General features: G+C 48.2%; 1 protein-coding gene across 1 annotated transcript in view; it reads right to left on the reverse strand.

The window, feature by feature from the left end:
• The window catches only part of LOC132567227 (zinc finger protein 79-like), a 34,860-nt gene extending 10,160 nt beyond the window's left edge, over window positions 1-24,700 (reverse strand). Inside the window, exons 1-5 of the mRNA XM_060232916.1 lie at window positions 24,635-24,700; window positions 13,525-13,639; window positions 10,306-11,310; window positions 5,318-5,430; window positions 1,397-1,540 (exon numbers count right to left, since the gene is read on the reverse strand). Coding sequence (XP_060088899.1) covers window positions 1,397-1,540; window positions 5,318-5,430; window positions 10,306-11,310; window positions 13,525-13,639; window positions 24,635-24,700 — 1,443 coding nt within the window. The remainder of the gene's footprint in view (window positions 1-1,396; window positions 1,541-5,317; window positions 5,431-10,305; window positions 11,311-13,524; window positions 13,640-24,634) is intronic.
• Between the last annotated feature and the right edge of the window lie 68 nt (window positions 24,701-24,768).

Raw genomic sequence — 24,768 nt, forward strand, 5'->3', positions numbered from 1 at the left:
CTTGATCTATCTCATCCGGCCACCAGAATCCACGGCATGGGGACACTGAGAGGAGACAAGTTCAGTCCGTGGTTTCCCCAAAAAACCAACTGAGAATCTCTGGCTGGTGCAAAACGCCACATCTCAGCTCTTATTAAAAGCTAGATTGAGCAGGCATTTACTGCTGTTCTGCAGTCTCTCCACTGGCTGGCCTTTTCGGTTTTGGCCCCCACAAATGAAGAGCTAAAAAGAAGCCCTTGTAGCGTAGTGGAAATGTCAAGAAGAAGAAAAATGGGGTTTATATCCCAGTCTCTGACTGCCCAATACTCCAACTGCTCAAATACTTTGGCCACCAAATGAGAAGGGAGCACTCACTGGAGAAGATCCTAATGCTGGGAAAGACAGGAGGCAAAAGAAGAAGGGGATGGCAAAAGAGGAAATGGCTGGACAGCCTTACTGATGTAACTAACACGAATTTGAGCAAACTTCAGAGGATGGTGGAAGACAGGAGGGCCTGGCGCGACTTTGTCCATGGGGTTGTGCAACGGAACAACAACTCTGACTGCCCAAAGGTTCCTCAGAGTAGCTTACAATCGCCTTCTCTTCCTCTCCCCATGACAGACACCCTGCGAGGTGGGTGGGGCTGAAAGAGTTCTGAGATAAAAAGTTTTTGTTGTGTCCTGCATTTCAGTTGCTGAAATTACAACACAGCATACCTTGCATCTCAGAACCCAGTACATTACAGTTTTATTGACTGCAAAAAAAGAGAAGTTTTATTAACTCTGTGCTTGCACATGAAAGCTTACACTCGAATAAAAGTTTGTTGGTCTTCAAGGTTCAACATGAGGAAGAACTTCCTGACCCTTAGAGCAGTTCCTCAGTGGAACAGGCTTCCTCAGGAGGTGGTGGGCTCTCCTTCCTTGGAGGTTTTTAAACAAAGGCTAGATGGCCATCTGACAGCAATGAGGATCCTGTGAATTTAGGGGGAGGTATTTGTGAGTTTCCTCAGTGGAACAGGCTTCCTCAGGAGGTGGTGGGCTCTCCTTCCTTGGAGGTTTTTAAACAGAGGCTAGATGGCCATCTGACAGCAATGAAGATCCTGTGAATTTAGGGGGAGGTGTTTGTGAGTTTCCTGCATTGTGCACGGGGTTGGACTAGATGACCCTGGAGGTCCCTTCCAACTCTATGATTCTAAGGACTCAAACTTTGTTCTGCTGCTTCAGACCAACACGGCTGCCCACCTAAATCTATCTTCATGGAAGCACCACGTTGAACTGCATGGAATGGAACTACATCAACCTCCAGAAGAAACACGCACGGCTACAAACTGATATTGTCTTTCTTTAAAAATGCAAAAACCTGCACAATTCTGAAAAAGTGTGTGTGTGCTGCACAGCGTGCACACAAAAGCTCGTACCTGGGCCTCCCTCCGCGGCTGAGAATTGATGTTTGTTCCAAAAGTCAGCTCCCGCCTTCCAGCCTCTGCTGCCGGGTGGCTCTTCATTCCACCACGTTCATCTCCCCAAGAACGGGACTCGGGCGAGGGGACTTCCAGCAGACCCTGCCCACCCCAGAAACACAGGGCAAGAACCACTGCAAATGCCAAACCATTCGCAGTCTCTCCAGGAGCGACTCCCTCCCCCCTCGAGCAGGGCAGGATGCAGTGATGGGCTGGGCTGGGCTGGGGCGCCCCTCTCCTCACCCACCCCCCACCCGCTGCCTGGCGGCCCCGATCCGGAGCTATGAGACCCCCGACAGAGAAGAGCCTCCCTCTCTGCAAAGGGTTTTAACGCCCCCTCCCCCAAACACGTGGCGAGAGCAAAATTCCTGCTTTCCCAGACTGCAAGGACTCACTCAGGGGGAGGGGATCTTCCCGGGCTGCAGCTGCCGGGCTCCTCCCGCTTTGGCCCGTCTCAAGCTTCTGCCCCCCCCCCGCCTCTCTAGCAAACAGCTCGGCTGGTTTTAACCCCTTCAGGTTTGCAGAGCCCCCCCCCCCCAATAAATAAATAAAAATAAAGCTCCCTGCCTTTCTTTTCCTGGGAAGAAGACTCAAGGCTGATCCACTCTGGGGTGCACTGCAGCCCTGTGCGGAGCGACTCCCGAGCAACCCCATTAGAGGCGTCGCTGACTGCAGCCGGGCCGAAGGAAGCCCAGTCCCGCGAGGGGAGGGGGGGTCTTTACGGGGAGGGATTTTCTTCTGGGCTCTGCAGCCGTGAAAGGGTTAAAAGAGCAGCGCTGTTGGCTAGAGAGGCCGAGGTGGGGGGCGGCGGAAGAGAAGGTGGGGGATGGAGACAGGCCAAAGAGAGAAGAGCCCGGGAAGCCTCTCCCCCCCCCCCCACCTAGGAAAGCAATGGTCCAGTTGAGTGATGCTGGCCCCTGGGCCAGGCCAACCTGCCTGGTAGGAAACCCTCAAGCACTCGGGAAGGGGAACCTCACATTCCCCTCTATCCCCCCCCCCCCACTGTTTCTCTCTCCTTGGCAGTCCCCATATCCTCTTCCCCCTTCCCTGCCTTATTCTGTGAGAATAAGGAGAGCCAGTTTGGTGTAGTGGTTAAGTGTGCGGACTCTTATCTGGGAGAACCGGGTTTGATTCCCCACTCCTCCACTTGCACCTGCTGGAATGGCTTTGGGTCAGCCATAGCTCTGGTAGAGGTTGTCCTTGAAAGGGCAGCTGCTGGGAGAGTCCTCTCAGCCCCACCCACCTCACAGGGTGTCTGTTGTGGGGGAGGAAGGGAAAGGAGATTGTAGGCTGCTCTCTGTCCTTGAAAGGGCAGCTGCTGGGAGAGCCCTCTCCAGCCCCACCCACCTCACAGGGTGTCTGTTGTGGGGGAGGAAGGGAAAGGAGATTGTGAGCTGCTCTGAGACTCTTCAGAGTGGAGGGCGGGATATAAATCCAATATCTTCTTCATCTTCTTCTTCTTCTCTCCTCCTCAGCAATTCACCAACCTACCTTTTAGATCCTCTCATCATCACCTAAATGTATTATTTATTTGCTTCATTTATACCCTGGCCTTTTCTCCAGTGCGGGCCAAAGGAACTTGTATCATTCTTCTCTGATCCTTTTTATCTGCACAACCACCATGTAAAGTGGATTAAGCTGAAACTTTGTGACTAGCCTATAATCACACAGGTGAGTTTCCATAACAAGGTGGGGATTCAAAACTGGGACCCTGAGACCCTGCTCTGAAGCTCTAGCCAATACGCCATGCTGGCTTCCCTAGGGTGGCTGCTGTTGAAGAGTATCGACCAATCAGTCTTAGGTGAGACACACAAATCAGATGCAGGTCCGGCACTAGGGGTTCTGCAGCTCCCGGCAGACCCCTGTGCTGCACCTCGCCCCTGCTCCTGTCAATTTGTGCGTGTGCGCACCACAGTAATGTCAAAAAGTGACGTCATCATGCAGCCGACTTGGCTTTTCAGAGACTTCCTTTGAAGCCTCTGAAGAGCGTGGCGTTTTAGTGGCACCCAGTCGCTTTCGGGATGAAAGTGGTCAAGCGTCTTTCCATGAGGGCACCACTCGGCTGCTTTCTACCAGAAAGTGGCCAGGTGCCACTAAAACGCCACACTCTTCAGAGAGTGCGGTGTTTTAGCAGCGTCCTGCCGCTTAAACGGCTCACACTTTGGAAGCTTCCAGGGAAATCTCTGAAGAGTGGAGGGGAGTACGGGGGCCTCTTGGCGCCCCCAGGTGGGATAGCACCCTAGATAGCTGCCTACGCCACCTTCTCCCATGCGCCGGCCCTGATCAGATGGCATCAAGTCATCCAGTGGTTGCTGACAGACCTAGAGTGGCCAGCCTCTAGGTGAGACATGGAGATCTCCCAGAATTACAATGGAACTCCCAGCGAGAGATCATGTCCCCTGGAGAAAATGGCAGCTTTGGAGGGTGGATCAGGCCCAGATGGCATACATCCAAGAGTGCAGGGTGGAAACTCAAATTTGAACTTGTGAATCTCCAGATAAGAATATCCAATCTGTCACTAAAATATGCCTCCATTCCCGAGCAATGGAAGGTTGCTAATGTAACCCCCATCTTTAAAAAAGATTCCAGGGGCAATCCAAGATATTACAGGTCATTGGTCTAACATCGATAGTGGGTAAATTGGCAGAATTGGTATCAAGAACATAAAAGAAGCCATGTTGGATCAGGCCACACAGTGTGTCACACAGAGGCTAAAAAAAACAGGTGCCATCAGGAGGTCCACCAGTGGGTCCAGGACACTAGAAGGCCTCCCACTGTGCCTCCCCCAAGCACCAAGAATACAGAGCATCACTGCTCCAGACAGAATTCCAACAATACGCTGTAGATAATACCCACTGATGGACCTCTGCTCCATATGTTTATCCAGTCCCCTATCTATGCTTGCAGCCACCACCACCTCCTGTGGCAGTGAATTCCATTTAATCCCCCTTTGGGTGAAGAGGTACTTCCTTTTATCAGTTCTAACCCGACTGCTCAGCAATTTCATTGAATGTCCACAAATTCATGTATTGTGAGAAAGGGAGACAAGTATTTTTCTCTACCTTCTCTATCCCATGCATAATCTTGTAAACCTCTATCGTCACCCCTCAGTCGATGTTTCTCCAAGCTAAAGAGCCCCAAGCGTTTTAACTTTTCTTCATAGGTTCATACTTCCTTCATATTTCATATTAAAGATCCAACTAGCAGTTACACGAAAGCCACTTAGGAAGAATCAGCATGGATTCCATAAGGGAAGATCACTAACCTTTTAGGGTTCTTTGAGGGGGTGAATAAACATGTGGACAAGGGTGACCCAGCAGATGCTTACTTGGCCCTTGGTGATTTAGTTAAGTGTCTAGGGATCATACCAGATCCAACAGTACTGCAGCAGAAGCAAGTCAACACAGCTCCAAGTAATGCCTTTCCCCAACTCAGCCTAGCCATCAGACAGCCCCTCACCTTGATACGGCTGACCTGGCCACCTGGATCCAGGCCATGGTGACATCCAGACTAGACGACTATCATGCACTGTCCATTGGCCTCCCCTCAGCATCAATTCTGAAACTCCCATTGGTGTAGCATGCTTCAGCTTGGCTATTATTGGGAGCTGGATCAATAGCTCAGGCTGGCCTGAAGTCATCAGATCTTGGACACTAAGCAAGTTTGGTTCTGGCTAGTATTTGGATGGGAGACCTCCAAGGAAGACCAGGGCCATGACCCAGAAGCAGGCAATGGCAAGCCACCTGTGAACTTCTCTTGCTCCAAAAATTCCACAGGGTCACCACAAGTCAGCTGTGACTTGATGGAAACAACAACAAACGATGGACCATACATATTACTTCCCCTCCATGGTCACTCCACTGGCTACCCATCAGTTACCTGACTCAAAATAAAGTATTGGTTAATACATGCAAAGCTCTTCACGGCCTTGGACTGTGTGAGACTGCCTCTCCCACTATGCACAATACTTTTGCTGATCTGAGTGCGCTCTCCTACAGGTGGCACGAAGCAGCAAACTTGCCTGGAGTGCCCCACGCCCTAGGGCTGGCCTTGGTAGGCACCCCACTGTGTCTTGCTTTCATCGCACAGTGCCACCGCCAGCTCCCTTCTGTCAATTGTCAGCTTTCCTTTAGGAGCCTCTTGGAAGGACACGACAGCTCCAAGGGCATCCCTTGCCTTCTCCACTGGATCTTTTAAATTTAAGTTTGTGATGTCATTTTGGGCCCCATGGCCCCTCCACCTAAAATTTTATTTATTCCCTAGCCCCGCCCCCTACCCTAAAATTTTCAGGCTACAGGCCTGCATACACAGACTCAGAGAGAGAGAGAGAGAGAGACGAAGTCTCAAAAAAAACAGAAGGGCGATCTCAATGTAAATTGTGCTTAGCAGAAGAATCCACCCATCCTCTCACCCGCCCACCCTTTATAAGGAAGAAGAAAAACAAAAGCTCATACCTGAAATAAAACTTTGCTGTCTTTGTGGGGAGAAATCCCATTTCTTAGGGGATCCTCACACACACAGGGGGTCGGTTCTTTGTCGCCCAACCAGGGCCTGCACCTGAATTTTGGAAACACAACCTATCTAAAAGCATGCAATCAACTACTCAAGACACTCTGAGTGAGAAATTCAAAACTTCATTTTATTTAACAGCATAGATAGCAACTAGCCTTCAAACTTTCTGGGAAGGTGGCCAACCGGCGCCGTTTCTCAGGACGCAAATGAGTACAACAGTTAACATTTGTAAGTATTCAAAACAATGCTAAACATTTTCACTCCATGTTTCTTCTGCATCCCCATGAGGGTCCCTTGAGCCTCTCAATGATGCTGTGACAAAAGCAGAGTCTTCAGAGCATGGATAGAGAGACCCCGAGCATTGAACTTGCAATTTACACTCTTGAGATCAATGGTTACAACATTTTGCACTGTCATAATTTACACCTTTGATGACTTCAAATTGACAGACAGATGCAGTCTTGTGGGGAGAGGATGTGCTTACAAGAATGCTTACTTTTGTAAGTGTGGAGTGTAATACAACAAGTTATCATGGTCAAGAGTGTTATGTTCCCTTCCTTCAGCAGTATTTTGGAGCAGTAAGGTCATTCTGTATGAACTGCAATTTTCGTTTTTATCTGTGTCAATACTTCCTCCCTTTTCTAGCTGGCAGCGTTCCCAGGATGTGTGTGATAGTGAAGATGAGTGGAGGGGGGAGGCAGAAAGCTATTCTGACAGTCTGGCTGGAGAAACCAAGCAAGCTGTACCTTATGGCCTAGCCTTTTCACTATAGAAAATCAATATGGTTCTGATAATTTGACGTGGAACCCAAACCCAATTTTAATCATAAGTCTTAAGGGAGCCATGGGAGTCAAACTTTACTCTTTCTCCTGCACAAGCACTCCTTTTTATTTTCGCCTTCTCTCCCCCTCTCATCCTCCCAAAGGAGGAGAGCTTAGCCAATGGAGGCTTGGCTTGGCTGTATCCCACACAAAAAGGTAGGAACCAGAAAGAGGGAGCTGTGCAAAAGCGAGCTGTGATACAATGGCGGCAGCAGCTCCAATGAAGAGACCCTGTGAGAAGGATCTGAAACTTCCATGGTACGGATGCAGCCTGTGGACCATTATGTTTGAAATTGCTGGGCTAGAATCTGGGAGAGCCAAGTTCAAATGTCCTTCTGCCTTGAAACTGGACTGTCACCTCAGGACCACTGCATGCACTCAAGTGGACCTGTCTCACAAGGCTCTGCTAAGGATGGAATGGAAAAGGGTAAATATCACAATTCTCTTTTGAGTCCCTGATGGAGAGTACGATGGTGTCCAGATAATCTTCATACTCATTCTTTTTAAAGGACATCTAATGTTGCTACTTAAAACAAGTGCCCCATGGGATAGACTTTGACGTGCTATAATGATTTCACCCACCCTCAGGATTCCCCACTCCTCCAGTTTAGTGCAGTGGTTAAGTGTGCGGACTCTTATCTGGGAGAACCGGGTTTGATTCCTCACTCCTCCACTTGTAGCTGCTGGAATGGCTTTGGGTCAGCCATGGCTCTCGCAGAACTGTCCTTGAAAGGGTAGCTTCTTGGAGAGTTCTCTCAGCCCCACCCACCTCACAAGGTGTCTGTTGTGGGGAAGGAAGATAAGGAGATTGTGAGCCACTCTGAGTGGAGGGCAGGATATAAATCCAATATCTTCTTTTTCTTTGCTGAGCAGCCCAATCTTCTTCTTTTTTCTGTCAATCCCACCGAGCCGGTCTCTTCCTTATTAACAAATATGTTTTAACTGTGACCAAGGAGAAGTGAGAACCCAGGCAGTTTAACGATAGATTTATTATAAGTGCTCAAACAATAAGTGGGTAGTAAAGGCATTTACTGCAACAGTGAATAAAGAAACAGCAAAGGTTGGTGTAAAGAAACAGCCCAAACGAGACTATCTATACGTCCCTTTCCTCTAATACTAAAACTCATCACCTCCTTAGGGTGAGGGATCTCTCTACAGTTGCACCCTCCTCCAGACCAGCCTCAGCAGAGAGAACAATTTCCTTTCCCAGCCAAGCCTATTTATACTTTCCTCTCAGGCTCTTCCCCTGCCTTGGGGTTACTTTTTGCTCAAAAACTCTGCCACCCAATCAGAGGGACATCAGGAATCCTGGGAAATGTAGGCCCCCGTATCTACTCCTACACCGGCTTCTATCTGCCCTCTAGGCCACACTAGGCCTCAGATCATGACAGGAGATCATCAGGTCTCTTAGCGGGAATGAAGTGCAAGGAAAGGAGAGGGAGCAGTCTGGAATTTGGAGGAGAGTGGATTGGCGTGGGTGAATCACTCCGAGGCAGTGGGAAACAAGGGCAGATTGAGGAGGTCTGGTGATTGATAGGGGGATGAAGAATCTTCAGAGGGTTCATGATTTCTGTGGTCCATTCAGCTACTGTTGATGGAAGTGGCACCCATTCCTTGAAGGGTTCATATTCTATGTGAACCTCTCTAAATGGGGAAGAAACTCAGCTTCACAAGCAAAAATGCTTCCAGCGCAGAGGAGAAAAAAAGTTGCTGATCTAAAGTAGTGAGGAAATGTATTTTTGGAGCGGGAAGAGGACTGCTTATGCCGAGAAATGGGGAGGAAGATGGAGAGGAAAAGTTTCTCTAAGGTGGAAGGGGTTCTGAGGGTAGACTATATATTGTGAGTCAGTAGAATTGGGAAAATGCTCCTCACCTACCAATCAAAAGATGCTATGACTTGCAGGTAGGTGGGGGAGCAGTGTGATGCTACATGGAAGGATAAGCTTTCTGAAGTTGGTATTAGTAAATTATATCAATATTTTGGGTCAAAACTATCCCTACCTTAAGACTTTGCTTCTAAAATTCTATATATATTTGGAACAACATGCATCTCTGAAAAGCTTTATTCCAGAATAAATATCCATAAATCAAAAGTACATTGTCAGCTTACAGATACACACCTAACCAGCACACTCAAGATTGCTATAGTACAGACATCGACTCCAAATTTTGATGCAGTAATTCAGAGGAAGAGACGTCAGTTATTGAAGACTGCAAAACAAAGAATTATCAGCCTTATTGAGTAAAAAATAGTACTGTTAACTGGATTTGCCTATGTCCTTTCTAATGTTTATATCTCTGGTATCTGGCATTACACTTTGTGGCACATATAGCCTAGCCCAACGTAGTGACATTTCTGTCAGATCATTAGGGGGGGAAATGAATTCAACACCCTTAGGCTAAGAAGCTACATGGTTTTTCCCCTTTGTGGGTTCTTAGATGTTGTTGAAGATAACTACACTGGCTGAATCTCTTTCTATTCCGAAACGTTGTGCCTCATGTGGATTCTTTGATGACTTTGAAAATGGCTGCTGTGACTGAATCTCTTCCCACACTCTGAGCATTCAAAAGATTTCTCCCCTGTGTGGGTTCGTTGATGCTGTTTAAGATTTCCACTCCTACTGAATCTCTTCCCACACTCTGGGCATTCAAAAGGCTTCTCCCCTGTGTGGATTCGTAGATGAGTTTGAACACTGCTATTGTCCCTGAATCTCTTCCCACATTCTGAGCATTCAAAAGGCTTCTCCACTATGTGGGTTCTTAGATGACTCAGAAGATTGCTACTGACCCTGAATCTCTTCCCACACTCTGAGCATTCAAAAGGCTTCTCCCCTGTGTGGATTCGTAGATGATTTTGAAGATTGCCACTCTGACTGAATTTCTTCCCACACTTTGGGCACTGAAAAGGCTTTTCCCCAGTGTGAGTTCTCTGATGCTTTTGAAGGTAGCCGCTGTTGCAGAAACTCTTCCCACACTGTGAGCATTTAAAAGACTTTTCCCTTGTATGCGTTCTTTGATGCTGTTGAAGATCGCAACTACGGCTAAATGTCTTCCTACACTCTAAGCATTCAAAAGGCTTCTCTGCTGTGTGGGTTCTTAGGTGACTTTGAAGATGGCCACTCCAACTGAATCTCTTCCCACACTCTGAGCATTCAAAAGGCTTCTCCCCTATGTGGGTTCTTAGGTGACCTTCAAGATGACCACTCCAACTGAATTTCTTCCCACACTTTGAGCATTCAAAAGGCTTCTCCTTTGTGTGAGTTCTTTGGTGACTTCGCAGACCATGACTGTCCCTGAATCTCTTCCCACACTCTGAGCATTCAAAAGGCTTCTCCCCTGTGTGGGTTCTTAGGTGACTTTGAAAATCATAACTGTACCTGAATCTCTTCCCACACTCTGAGCATTCAAAAGGCTTCTCCCCTGTGTGGGTTCTTTGATGTAGTTTAAGACTGCCACTCCGCCGAAATCTCTTCCCACACTCCAAGCATTCAAAAGGCATCTCCTCTGTGTGGGTTCTTTGATGCAGTTTAAGACTGCCACTCCGTTGAAATCTCTTCCCACACTCCAAGCATTCAAAAGGCTTCTCCCCTGTGTGGGTTCTTAGATGGATTTGAAGACTGCTTCTGTCCCTGAATCTCTTCCCACACTCTGAGCATTCAAAAGGTTTCTCCCCTGTGTGGCTTCCTTGATGAAACTGAAGATGGCCTCTCTGACTGAATCTCTTCCCACATACCGAGCATTCAAAAGGCTTCTCCCCTGTGTGGCTTCTTAGATGAATTTGAAGAGTGCCATTCTGACTGAATCTCTTCCCACACTCAGAGCATTCAAAAGGCTTCTCCCCTGTGTGGCTTCTTAGATGAATTTGAAGATTGCCACTCCCACTGAATCTTTTCCCACACTCAGAGCATTCAAAAGGCTTCTCCCCCGTGTGTGTTCTTTGATGCTTTTGAAGATTGCCACTCCCACTGAATCTTTTCCCACACTCTGAGCATTTGAAAGGCTTCTCTTCTGTGTGGTTTCGTCGATGACTTTGAAGATCGCCACTGCAGCTGAATCTCTTCCCACACTCTAAGCATTCAAAACGCTTTTCCTCTGTGTGGATTCTTTGATGCTGTTTAAGAAGGGAACTATGACTGAATTTCTTTTCACAATCTGGGCATTCAAAATGTTTCTCTACTGTGTGTATCCTTTGGTGCACATGGAGTTTTGATTTGTATCTGAAGTACTTTCCACATCGAAAGCATTTACATGCCTTCACTATACTGTGCTTTGAAAAATGTATATTATATTGGGTTTGATCGGAGAAGTTCATTCCACACTCCAAGCACTTGTACGTTTCCTCCAACCTTTGAATTACTTCTTGGAAATCCCTCCCTTGGCAAGGAATGGATTTATCCCTCTTCTTAACCTTGCACCTGACTTTCTGTCTCTGAGGCCTGCTTTGAATTCTGATGTTTTTTCCCAAAACTTCATTCTTGACATCATTTGGCGATAGATGATACAGTTCCTTATCCTCCTCATTCCTCTGATCATCCCCTGCTAGGAGGGACAGAGAGAGAGAGAGAGGGAGACAGAGAGAGAGAGAGAGAGACAGAGAGATCCTGTTAGAATCCATGCAAGGAGGTCTAATATGCTCCTGAAGTTTCATCCACACTCCAAAGATTTCAGTGCCTTCCTCCTGTTTACATGAACTGTACAATAATACACACTTTGGAAGTACATTAAGCTTCCTGCATCAGAGACACTTGGTTGGGACTCTTACCATTTTTATGGCTCCTTACCCGTGTAACTTCTTTGATATTAAGAAAGGGCTGTTTTATGATAGAAGAGGTTTTTGTATTCCAAGCAATTATATAATTTCCCTCCTAAGGAAATTAGCGTCTGCCAAATGATGTTCATTCTCTGACTGAAGCTCTTGGCAAAAGCCACACTTTCATTTCCCTTTTCCCTGGTTCACACAGAGGCCTTTGTTCCTTCTTTTGTTGACTGGCTTTTCTTCACGGATCCCTCTTTGGCAAGGAATGGGCTCTTTCCTCCTCTTACCTTCGTGGCTTTCCTCCTGCCTCTGTGGTCCATCTCCAAAGTTTTCTTCAGCATCTTCATTCTTGACTATTTCCAAAGAGAACTTGTGGAATTCCTCAACAGTCTCCCGTACATCTGCTGCTGCAATAAGGAAAGAATTTCAATCAGCACCCATGCAAGAAGCCAAGAAACCGGTCAGGCACTCCTCACTCTTGGGTCTGCATTTCTAAGATCTTCCTTCCCACCAAAGTAGCATCTCTTACATTCCTGGCTTCTTAGACAGAGGGAGGGTGGGGGGATGGATTATTTTTATACAGAGAAGGAAAGAAAACAAGAAAGAGGGAAATTTGTTGTGGAAGAACAGAACCATGGTCTATCAAAGACCACAAGGCTAACTGCTCTAAGAGGAACGGATCTTTCCCAGATTACAGTCAGAGTGGATGGCCAAAATCCCACCTGAGGAGAGGGATGCTGTAAAGGCTGACAACTGAGAAATCAGCATCTAGCTCCTTCTAGAGCTTTTCTGAGGGCCTCTCAGCCCCCCCCTTGGCCTCAGGCCACAACGCCCTTTCTAGCTTGAGTGGTGGCCACAATATTGGCCTCAGCTGCCCCTGGATCACTGGGGTAGCTTGTATCTATCTACCTGGTCAGGATGAACATCACTTTCATGGCCACCCCAACTTCTCAAGGCATCCAGGGGTGGCCAATCACCTGCACTGGCCTCACAAACAGATATTGCTGTTGCTTCATGCATCATCCCAATGTAAGCAATTCACACCTTTAGCACCTACAAAAGATCCTTACCCAGAAAAGCCACACTCCCATAGTTCTCCAGCATGACTTCCCTGTAGAGGGCTTTTTGACCTAGATCCAGCAGGCCCCACTCGGCCACGGTGAAATACACGGCCACCTCCTCAAAGGAAAATGGAGACTGAAAGAAAAAGCAGATTCCCTCATCACAGATCATGCCGGGCAGAGAGTTGACAGTCTCAACAGGGTGTTTGTGAGGGTGCAGGAGGCAGAGTTCAGTATGCATAAAGGCAGTGAGCTTCAGAACCTCTCTTCCTCAGACAACAGGAGCAAAAGCTTCCCTGAGAAAGAAGCAAGGGCTTTGACTATCCCCAGTTCATCCTCCCCTACCTGGGACAGATGTCGACGAGGCGTTTCCACTTCTCTGCAAAGAAAAGGGCTCGATAGCGTCTCTTCACTGCCTGCAAGGGAGACAAAATGGGAAGGAAGAATTTTAGCCTCAAATTCCAATTTTGTTGGCTCATCTCAATCTTCCTTATGCATCCCAGTTCCCAAGACTGTGAAACCTTGTCTTCTTTACACTCTAGAAAATTTTGTAGGAACATTTATTAAACTGTGGGAGAGGTGGAAGACAAGGCTCAGATACCCACAAACCTCGGGGGGGGGGGTTATAAACAAGATTTCATTTAATCACCTTGGCTAATACCTGCACACAAATTTGTCTTCTTTTTCTTTTTGTGAGCAACCTTGAATCTAATGGAAGGCAAGAGGTGCACATTTCCATTAATGTAAATACAAATGGTACTGCTCTCCATGAATCTGTATACTCCCCTTAAAGTGGAGCAGCCATCATGACATCCTATGGCACTATTTCTCAGAACTCTATTCTACGTAGTCTGCAGAAGTATTTCCCTTTTCTCCTGATCTGAACCATGGGACCAACGAGTGCTCCAATCCTCTCTAGGCACGAGGCCCCCTTACCACTTGACAGGGCATCTTGGGCACGCTCCTGGGCCTGCGCCCTTTGACCTTCCTCTGGCGAAGCTCCTTCTGCCTCAGAGAGCTCTGCTTCCACCTTCACGGATCCTCCCCACATCTGAAACAACAGCAAGGGAGGGGGATAAGAGAAGGAATGGAACAGGCAGAAGAGATGGATCTGGACCCACTCCCAGACTCCTCATCCCTGACTCCACCACCAGAGTCCACTGCTTGACTCATCCCTGACTCCACCACTGCTTGAACCACAGGGGCAAGAACCAGGAATGGGTCTTCTTCACAACCTAGTGAATCATCTAGAGCAGGGGCCCCAAATCTCTGGGCCATGGACCAGTACTGGTCCGTGGCCTGTTAGGAACTGGGCCGCAGAGCAGAGACGCCGCACTGCCCCTTTCGCCTGGCCAGGACCCGGGCAGACAAAAGAGGCAGTGGAGCCTCACTCCAAAAGCTGCCTCCCCTTGCAGGCGGGTGGAACAGGGAGCATCCTTCGCCTACCTAGTGCGGAAGCAGCAGAAGCAGCCGTAGTCTCCCCCCATTTAAAGACTCCCATGAAGGGGACAGGGACGGGGTGTGGGCGGGCGGCCTGTGGCGGTAACAAACCCAGCACTGCTCCCTTGGTCTGTGGAATAACTGTCTTCCACGAAACCAGTCCCTGGTGCCAAAAAGGTTGGGAGCCACTGATCTAGAGTTAAAAATGTCTAAGAATACACATTATTTGTTTTATTTATTAGTTCAATTTCTATCCCGCCCTCCCCGCCGAGGAAGGCTCAGAACAGCTTACAAGAGCCGAACTCCATATACAGATAAGATAAATAAGAGGTGAAAGGAGAACAAAATCCTTTCAAGAATAACCTTTTGAACAAGAAGTTTTAGAAAGTAAAGCTGTGAGGAGAAGAACTGGAAGAAAAAAACACCAGGAGGAGATGGGATATCAATAGAGCAGGGGTGACCAACGGTAGCTTTCCAGATGTTTTTTTTTGCCTACAACTCCCATCAGCCCCAGCCATTGGCCATGCTGGCTGGGGCTGATGGGAGTTGTAGGCAAAAAACATCTGGAGAGCTACCATTGGCCACCACTGCAATAGAGCTATTTCTGGCCACAGAAAAGAAGTTCATCAAAATCATAACACAAATATGCTAACAAAGATGGAAACAAAACAAGAGCTCACAGACTGAAAACACTGATTTTACATTCCAGTTCTGAAAAATGGGGACATCAAAGACTGTATCAGACCATTGCATTAATTCCTCATGGAAGTCAACTGAGGCTCAACATTTCACAACAATGAGGTCTGATGTCACACATCGAAAGAGAAACAGCAGATATTCAGTTTCAGGTGGATTCACAAAAGGAAGCGGTACTTGAGATCATACTGCAAATATAGATTAGTTAATGGAACACAGGAGAGAATTTCAGAAGAAAACCAACGTGATTCATAGCTTACATTAAAGCTTTTGACTGCAGTTTGGTGAGAGAGTTTGGAGAGCCAGTTTAGGAGAGCCAGTTTGGTGTAGTGGTTAAGTGTGCGGATTCTTATCTGGGAGAACCGGGTTTGATTCCCCATTCCTCCACTTGCACCCGCTAGCATGGCCTTGGGTCAGCCATAGCTCTGGCAGAGGTTGTCCTTGAAAGGGCAGCTGCTGTGAGAGCCCTCTCCAGCCCCAGCCCAACTCTGGGCAAGAGGCCACTAATAGGACAGCATACTGATAGGACGGAATACAGAGAAACGGAACGTTTTCCAATTGGCAAAGGTGCCAGACTAGAATGTATTTCATCTCCCTGTCTCTTCAGCCTACATATCATAAGGAAGACTGGATTAGATTTAGATGTAGGTGGAGTGAAAATTGGCAGAGGGAACATTAATAGCCTGAGATATGCAGATGACACCACATTAGAGGCAGAACATTGTGAAGACCTGAAATAATTACTCATGAAAAACAGAAAGTGCTATAGGAAGATTGCAGCTGACAATCAAGAAGACAAAAGTAATGTGTGGTGTGGAATTACAGACATGTAAAGTTGATGATGAAGAAACTGAAATTGTTCAAAATGTTTTGTTCTTTTTTGTCCATTATCAACCAAAAGGGAGACTGCAAACAGGAAACCAGCAAACAAGAAGGGTAACCATGAGGGAACTAGAAAAAATTCTTAGGCATGTGTCTCTAGTGACCAAGGTCAAGTTAATTCGAACCACCGTATTCCCCATTCCTATATGTGTGTGAGAAAAAGTCAGACAATGAAGAAAGCTGACAGGAAGACAGTTGATTTTCTGCGTTGATGAAGGAGAGTTTACAGTTTCTACGGATACTGAGGTCTGCCAGAAAGATAAATAAGTGGATTTTAGATCAAATCAAGACCCAGCGAAAGCTAAAATGACTCAAATGAGGCTATCAGATTTTGGTGATATTACAAGAAGTCGATGGGAAAGACAATAATGCTAAAAAAGAAAGTTGAAGGAAGCAGGAAAAAAGAAAGACAAAAATGTGATGGATTGAGCCCATCAAGGAAGCCACAGCCCTCAGTCTGCAATACTTGAGCAAGGTTGTTAACAAGAGAACGTTCATAGGGTTACAATAAGCCAATAGTGACTTGATGGCAGTTCACACACACACACACACACAGATAGCTGGCAGGAAGCTTTAGGATAAGGCTACTGCTTGAACAGAGTGACTGAAAGCCCCTCACCTGCTGTGCCTGCCTCTTCTCCTCTGCCTGACTCAAGAGGAAACCTTCGATCAGGGACACTGCCTGGGAACTGGCCTCTGGCCCGCATCCTCTCACCCAGCCCTGCACTTCCTGCGGCAGGATGGCCAGGAACTGCTCCAGGATCACCAGGTCCACCATCTCCTTCTTGGTGCGCCTCTCTGGCTCCAGCCAGTCCTTACAAAGTCCGTGGAGCCGGCTGCAAACCTCTCGGGGCCCACCAGCCTCCTGGTAACAGAACTGCCAGAAGCATCGGCTGCGTTCATCTGCAGTCACAGGGTCCTGAACCAAGATCTCTGGCATGGCTCTTTCCCAGAATGCAGCACCACTCCCTGTTTGGAGGGGATAGGGACCTTTCCTGGATGTATTGCCAGTTCCAGGGCCTTCGGGGTCCTTCTCTTCCATCTCCTTCCTTTATATCTTGAGTTGCTCCCGAGTCTGGAAAGACACTTTTATTCCCCTGGGTGTGAAAAGGGAGAGGGAAGGAGATCAAGAAGGCAGGAAAAAAACAAAAGAGAATGGAATTACATCACTGACCCTGGTGACAAGACACCTAAGGATTACCCCGGTAGATCAGAAAGAGTGTCCTTATTGAATTTTGCAGTTCAGGATTAACATCACTGTGCTATATTACATATCAAGCTTTGTAAGATATGCTTATTCAGCCCTTGAGTGAACAAAATCACCACTATTCGCCTTTCTAAAAATCTGTTGGGGATGTTGTGAGCTTGGCTTCCGATTTCTGGGGCTCAGTCTGTCTAGTGGGCACATCTCAAGGTAAACCAGAGCCAGGACAAAGAGACTGTTAAAGCCTTAACCATTAGAGTCCACCACTCCTTAACTACTACCCCAAGCTGGTGTGCCCGAGGAGGTTAGGAAGGCGCTCGCTCCCCTGGCTTTCCCCAAACTATTAATTATTCAATAGGGCTTTCAACTCTAGCAACAGAGCTGCACTGTAGTTTGCAGATCAGGATTAACATCACTGTACTATATTACATATCAAGCTTTTAAAGACATTCCTGTTCGGTCCTTCCGGCAACGAAAACACCATTATTTACCTTTTTAAAAATCTGTCATGGATGTTGTAAGCGTGGATTTCAAATTCTGGGGATCCGTCCGCCTAGTGGGTACTTCTCAAGTGGGTAAACTGGAGCCCATGTGTAATAAAAGGATCTCCAAACCAACTAACTTAGACCTCTGGCGGTTGAGTCTCTTAAATTGGGCTGGGGACTCAACTCTTGGCACTGATGGTGCACGCAACAAAACGATGGGTAAGGGCTTAACTATTGCAGGTGGCTCCTTAATAGGCCAGTAGGGTTGGGCAATAGCAGAGGGGAAGGGGCAGAGGGGTATCAGGCCTCTCCACGTGAGGGCACAGAGGCTGCTGGGTAAACAGGAGCAGAAGGAGGCAATGATGTGTTAGAGCTCCTCAACTGTTGCCTAGAATCATGGAATCCCAGAGCTGGAAGGACCATTTAGGCCATATAGTCCAACCTCTACTGCGGTTAAATGGTGTGAATCAAGAGAAAGGAAATCCTGGAAAGACAGACGTAATGTTGTTCAGCTAACCATCGCCGACTCAGTTCACAGCCTAGATGTTTTACCGGACCCAACATTATCGCTGGAGCAGCAAGTTAATGCAATTGCAAAACTCTGCCCTCCCAATTCAGCCTAGCTCGAAAAATAGCCCTTTCCCTTGATCTATTGGCCAACCCTGAATCCAGCCACCAGGATCTACAGCATAGTGACATCGAGAGGAGACAAGTTCAGTCTGTGGGCTCCCCAAAAAACCAACTGAGAATCTCTGGCTGGTGCAGAACGCCACATCTCAGCTCTTATTAAAAGCTAGACAGAGCAGGAATTTACTGCTGTTCTGCAGTCTCTCCACTGGCTGGCCTTTTCGGTTTTGGCCCCCACGAATGAAGAAGAGTTAAAAAGAAGCTCTTGTAGTGTAGTGGAAATGTCAAGAAGAAAAGTAGGTTTTATATCCTGGTCTCCGACTGCCCAATTCTGTGACTGCTCAAATACTTTGGCCACCAAATGAGAAGGGTGCACTCACTGGAGAAGATCCTAATGCTGGGAAAGACAGAAGGCAAAAGAAGAAGGGGATGGCAAAAGATGAGATGGCTGGACAGCATTACTGACGTCACTAACTAACACGAATTTGAGCAGACTTTGGAGGATGGTGGAAGACAGGAGGGCCTGGCGTGACTTGGTCCATGGAGTTGCAAAGAGTCAGACTCAATTGTGCGACTGAACAACTCCGACTGCCCAAAGGTGCCTCAGAGCAGTTTACAATCGCCTTCTCTTCCTCTCCCCACAACAGACACCCTGCGAGGTGGGTGGGGCTGAAAGAGTTCTGAGATAAAAAGTTTTATTGACTGCAACCCCACCCCCTCCCCCCAAAAAAGCTTTATTGACACTGCGCTTGCACATGAAAGCTTACCCTTGAATAAAAGTTTGCTGGTCTTCAAGGTGCCCTGGGACTCAAACTTTGTTCTGCTGCTTCAGACCAACACGGCTGCCCACCTAAATCTATCTTCATGGAAGCACCACGTTGAACTGCATGGAATGGAACTACATCACACTCTCTCTCTGGGCTTGGCTTCGCGAACGAAGATTTAAGAAGGGTGCAATAGTCCACGTCTGCTGCAGGCTCGCTGGTGGCTGACAAGACCAATGCGGGACAGGCAGGTCCAGCCACAGTGGCTGCAGGGAAAAGTCTGATTTAGGGTTGGTCCTGTAGCAGTGCGATTCTTCCTCCATCTCCTTTTGTCCTCAAGACCAGCTATGCGTGCGTTCTCAAAGGAAGAGACAGCCTGGTGGATGGTGTGCCTCCATGCTTTGCGATCTGAGGCTAGGTCAGACCACTGGTGATGGTCAACCTCCAGAAGAAACACGCAGGGCTACAAACTGATATTTCCTTTCTTTAGAAATGCAAAAACCTGCACAATTCTGAAAAAGTGTGTGTGCTGCACAGCGTGCACACAAAAGCTCGTACCTGGGCCTCCCTCCGCGGCTCAGAATTGATGTTTGTTCCAAAAATCAGCTCCCGCCTTCCAGCCTCTGCTGCCGGGTGGCTCTTCATTCCACCACGTTCATCTCCCCAAGAACGGGACTCGGGCGAGGGGACTTCCAGCAGACCCGGCCCACCCCAGAAACACAGGGCAAGAACCACTGCAAATGCCAAACCATTCGCAATCTCTCCAGGAGAGACTCCCTCCCCCCTCGAGCAGGGCAGGATGCAGGGATGGGGCTGGTCTAGGGCGCCCCCCTCCTCACCCACCCCCCACCCGCTGCCTGGAGGCCCCGATCCGGAGCTATGAGACCCCTACAGAGAAGAGCCTCCCTCTCTGCAAAGGGTTTTAACGCCCCCTCTCCCAAACACGTGGCGAGAGCAGAATTTCTGCCTTCCCAGACTGCAAGGACTCACTGGGGGGGAAGGGATCCTCCCGGGCAGCAGCTACCGGGCTCCTCCTGCTTTGGCCCGTCTCAAGCTTCTGCCCCCCCCCCCCCCCGCCTCTCTAGCAAACAGCTCGGCTGGCTTTAACCCCTTCAGGTTTGCAGAGCCCCCCCCCCCCCAAAATAAATAAATAAAAATAAAGCTCCCTGCCTTTCTTTTCCTGGGAAGAAGACTCAAGGCTGATCCAGTCTGGGGTGCACTGCAGCCCTGTGCGGAGCGACTGCCGAGCAACCCCATTAGAGGCGTCGCTGACTGCAGCCGGGCCGAAGGAAGCCCAGTCTCGCGAGGGGAGGGCGGTGGTCTTTACGGGGAGGGCTTTTCTTCTGGGCTCTGCAGCCGTGAAAGGGTTAAAAGAGCAGCGCTGTTGGCTAGAGAGGCCGAGGTGGGGGGCGGCGGAAGAGAAGGTGGGGGATGGAGACAGGCCAAAGAAAGAAGAGCCCGGGAAGCCCCCCCCCCCCTCCACCTAGGAAAGCAATGGCCCAGTTGAGTGATGCTGGCCCCTGGGCCAAGCCAACCTGCCTGGTAGGAAACCCTCAAGCACTCGGGAAGGGGAACCTCACATTCCCCTCTATTCCCCCCCCCCCCCAATGTTTCCCTCTCCTTGGCAGTCCCCATATCCTCTCCCGGTTCCCTGCCTTATTCTCTCCTCCTCAGCCATTCACCAACCAACCTACCTTTTAGCCGCTCACATCATCAGCAGTGTTCTCTCTAAGCTGAGTTAGTGTGAGCAAGCTCACAGATTTGTAGTCTCAAGCTCACACATTTTTGTCTTAGCTCAGGAAGGATGACCCCCACATCGCAATAATTTATGCAGTAGCTCACCACTTTAATGCCAGCAGCTCACAGCTTTAATACCAGTGGCTCAAAATGCAGAATTTTCGCTCACAAGACTCTGCATCTTAGAGGGAACATTGATCATCACCTATATGTATTCTTTATTTGCTTCATTTATACCCTGGCATTTCTCCAGTGCGGGCCAAAGGAACTTGTATCATTCTTCTCTGATCCTTTTTATCCTCACAACAACCATGTAAAGTGGGTTCGATTGAAACTTTGTGACTAGCCTATAATCACACAGGTGAGCTTCCATAACAAGATGGGGATTCAAACCAGGGTCCAACTCTGAAGCTCTAGCCAACACGCCATGCTGGCTTCCCTAGGGTGGCTGCTGTTGAAGGGTATCGACCAGTCAGTCTTAGGTGAGACACACAAGTCAGATGCGCTAGGGATTCCGCAGCTCCCGGCAGACCCCTGCGCTGCGCCTCCCCCCTGCAGTCATTTAGCGCATGCGCACCACAATGATTTCACAAAGTGACATCACTTTGCCTCCATGCCTCCACAAAGTGACAAAATATGCCTCCACAAAGTAACATCATCATGCAGCCGACCTGCTCTTCAGAGACTTCCTTCGAAGCGTCCAAAGAGCAAGGCAGTTAAGCAGCGCCCTACCGCTTTCATCCTGAAAGCAGCCAAGTGGCACCCTCGTGGAAAGGCACCGCTCGGCCACTTTCAACCAGAAAGCAGCGGGGTGCCACTAAAACACCACACTCTCCGAAGAGCATGGCGCTTTAGTGGCACCCAGCCATTTTCGGGATGAAAGCGGCCAAGTGGTGCCTTTCTATGAGGGTGCCACTTGGCTGTTTTCAACCCGAAAGCAGACGGGCACCACTAAAACGGCCCGGCACCACTAAAACGGTGCACTCTTCGGAAGAATGGAGGGGAGTAAGGGGGCACCTGTTGGTGCCCCCAGGTGGGGTAGCGCCCTACGCGGCTGCCTACTCCACCTACTCCTACCAACCCTGATCAGATGGCTTCAAGTCATCCAGTGGCTGCTGACAGACCTAGACTGGCCAGCCTCTAGGTGGGACATGGAGATCTCCCAGAATTACAATGGAACTCCCAGCGACAGAGATCAGGTCTCCTGGAGAAAATGGCTGCTTTGGAGGGTGGATCAGGCCCAGATGGCATACATCCAAGAGTTCGGACGGGAAACTCAAATTTGAACTTGTGAATCTCCAGAGAAAAATATTCAATCTGTCACTAAAATATGTCTCCATTCCCCAGGAATGGATAGTTGCTAATGTAACCCCCATCTTTAAAAAAGATTCCAGGGGCAATCCAAGAAATTACAGGTCATCGGTCTAACATCAATAGTGGGTAAATTGGCAGAATTGATATTAAGAACATAAGAGAAGCCATGTTGGATCAGGCCAATGGCCCATCTAGTCCAACACTCTGTGTCATACAGTGGCTAAAAAAAGCAGGTGCTATTAGGAGGTCCATCAGTGGGGCCAGGACACTAGAAGCCCCCCCACTGTGCCCCCCCCAAAAAACCCCACCAAGAATACAGAGCATCACTGCCCCAGACAGAGAGTTCCAACAATACACTGTGTCTAATAGCCACTGATGGACCTCTGCTCCATATGTGTATCCAATCCTCTCTTGAAGCTGCCTATGCTTGCAGCCACCACCACTTCCTGTGGCAGTGAATTCCATGTGTTAATCCCCCTTTGGGTGAAGAAGGACTTCCTTTTATCAGTTCTAACCCGACTGCTCAGCAATTTCATTGAATGTCCATGAGTTCTTGTATTGTGAGAAAGGGAGACGAGTACTTCTTTCACTACCTTCTCTATCCCATGCATAATCTTGTAAACCTCTTTCGTGTCACCCCTCGGTCGATGTTTCTCCAAGCTAAAGAGCCCCAAGCTTTTTAACCTTTCTTCATAGGTTCATACTTTCTTCATACTTCATATTAAAAATAGAACTAGCAGGCACACGAAAGCCACTGAGGAAGAATCAACATGGATTCCATAAGGGAAGATCACTAACCTTTTAGGGTTCTTTGAGGGGGTGAATTAACGTGAACAAGGGTGACTCAGTAGATGTTGGTGATTTAGTTAAGTGTCTAGGGATCATACCAGATCCAACAGTACTGCAGTAGAAGCAAGTTAACACAGCTCCAAGTAATGCCTTTTCCCAACTCAGCCTAGCCATCAGACAGCCCCTCACCTTGATACGGCTGACCTGGCCACCTGGATCCAGGCCATGGTGACATCCAGACTAGACGACTATCATGCACTGTCCATTGGCCTCCCCTCAGCATCAATTCTGAAACTCCCATTGGTGTAGCATGCTTCAGCTTGGCTATTATTGGGAGCTGGATCAATAGCTCAGGCTGGCCTGAAGTCATCAGATCTTGGACACTAAGCAAGTTTGGCTCTGGCTAATATTTGGATGGGAGACCTCCAAGGAATACCAGGGCCATGACACAGAAGCAGGCAATGGCACGCCACCTCTGAACTTCTCTTGCTCTAAAAACTCCACGGGGTCACCACAAGTCAGCTGTGATTTGATGACAACAACAACAAAAGATGGACCATACATATTACTTCCCCTCCATGGTCACTCCACTGGCTACCCATCAGTTACCTGACTCAAAGTAAAGTATTGGTTAATACATGAAAAGCTGTTCGTGGCCTTGGACCTTCCTATTTGTGAGACTGCCTCTCCCACTATGCACCACAATACTTTTGGTAGAAAAAGCCCATCAGAAACTCATTTGCATATTAGACCACACCCTCTGACATCACCATTGTTTCACACAAGGCTTTTTTGTAGAAAAAACCAGCACAAACTCATTTGCACATTAGGCACACCCCCTGATACTGCGTTCCTGCATGTTCCTGCTCAAAAAAAGCCCTGCCTTTGCTAATCTGAATGAGCTCTCCTGCAGGTTCCAACCTACAAATGGTCAAAACTAATAACCTCCAGTACACGTGCCTTCCTTGTGGTGGCTCCCACCTTAAGGAATGGCCTGTCTTTCTACAAACTGTGTAAAACAATTATTCTGGAGAGATTTTCCATGTTTGCATTAGAGTGGCCCTGTCAAGGACCCAAGCCTGGGTCCCTCGGAGTCCCCACCTCTTGGGTAAGCAGGCAGCATCCAGCGTCCACAAGGCTAGCTGCACACTAGTGGGGGAGCATTTACCCTTCCTGGATGTTCAATGGCTGACCTAAGAGTATCAGTTCTCTTACACAGGAATTTCAAAGGCATATTAAAAAGAGGGTCTACTGAATTGCAACTGATAATGAAACTCAAGCCATCCTCCAGGACTGAATTGAGACCTAGGTTTCCTGTGTCATTACCAACGTCTGCTATTGTCAATTGGCATCTGAAATCCCTCCTTTCCCCAAGATATAAAGGACCAATACAAATACAGCATTCTAGCTGTATTTGAAGAAGTGAACAGTGACTCACAAAAGCTCATGCTCTGCCAGAAATTTTGTTAGGTGCTACCAGACTCTCGCTCCTTTCCTCTAACAGAGATTGGAAGCTGTGCTGTTAGGTTTCTTTTTTTCTTCTTCATCTGTTTAAATTGGAGAGGGGGGGATCAGTGCTAGCGCATCAAAAGCAAAGGGGGAGTGAAGAAAGGCAGCCAGAGATGGAGACATGTTGAACTGGAATTTACAGATCCATAAATCTACTTTTAAATACTTAGCCATCTACTTCCAGCCATTAAACAATGGAATCCAATCCAGGTGTTCTAATTCCTAACCAGGGTCTTTCTGAAACAAAGCAAAATCCCAGAAGGCATAGAGAAATCTAATCTAGAACAAAAAGCAAAAACACTTTTCAGTATAAGCCAAAATAATTTCCTTCTCATTCTTTTTTCTTATCCCAATGTGCTCCTTCCTTTTAGTACACATACACACAGGCCCGTGGGAGGGGGCGGGGGGGGGCAGGCCAATCCAACCAATCCCACCCCCCCATCGCCTGTATGGCCTCTCCTTTTACTGAAGTCTTCTGGTGAGGAGCTGCAGATCACCCAGAGCCAAGGCAGGAAAAGAAAGGGAAGGGAGACGTGGATGCCCTGCTCTCACCGCCACCGCTCTCATGGCCCTGTTCTTGCTGCCACCACCATTCTCACCACCCTGCTCTTACTGCCGCTTCCGCTCTCGCTGCTGCGCTCGCTCGTGGTGCCATAGAGTTGCATCGGTGAGCAACGGGCATCCAAGGTGAGAGGCAAGGCGGGCGGCGCAGGGCAAGGAGGAGCACGAAGCA

Source organism: Heteronotia binoei, chromosome 2, assembly GCF_032191835.1.
Source record: "Heteronotia binoei isolate CCM8104 ecotype False Entrance Well chromosome 2, APGP_CSIRO_Hbin_v1, whole genome shotgun sequence".
In the NCBI taxonomy this organism is placed as follows: Eukaryota; Metazoa; Chordata; class Lepidosauria; order Squamata; family Gekkonidae; genus Heteronotia; species Heteronotia binoei.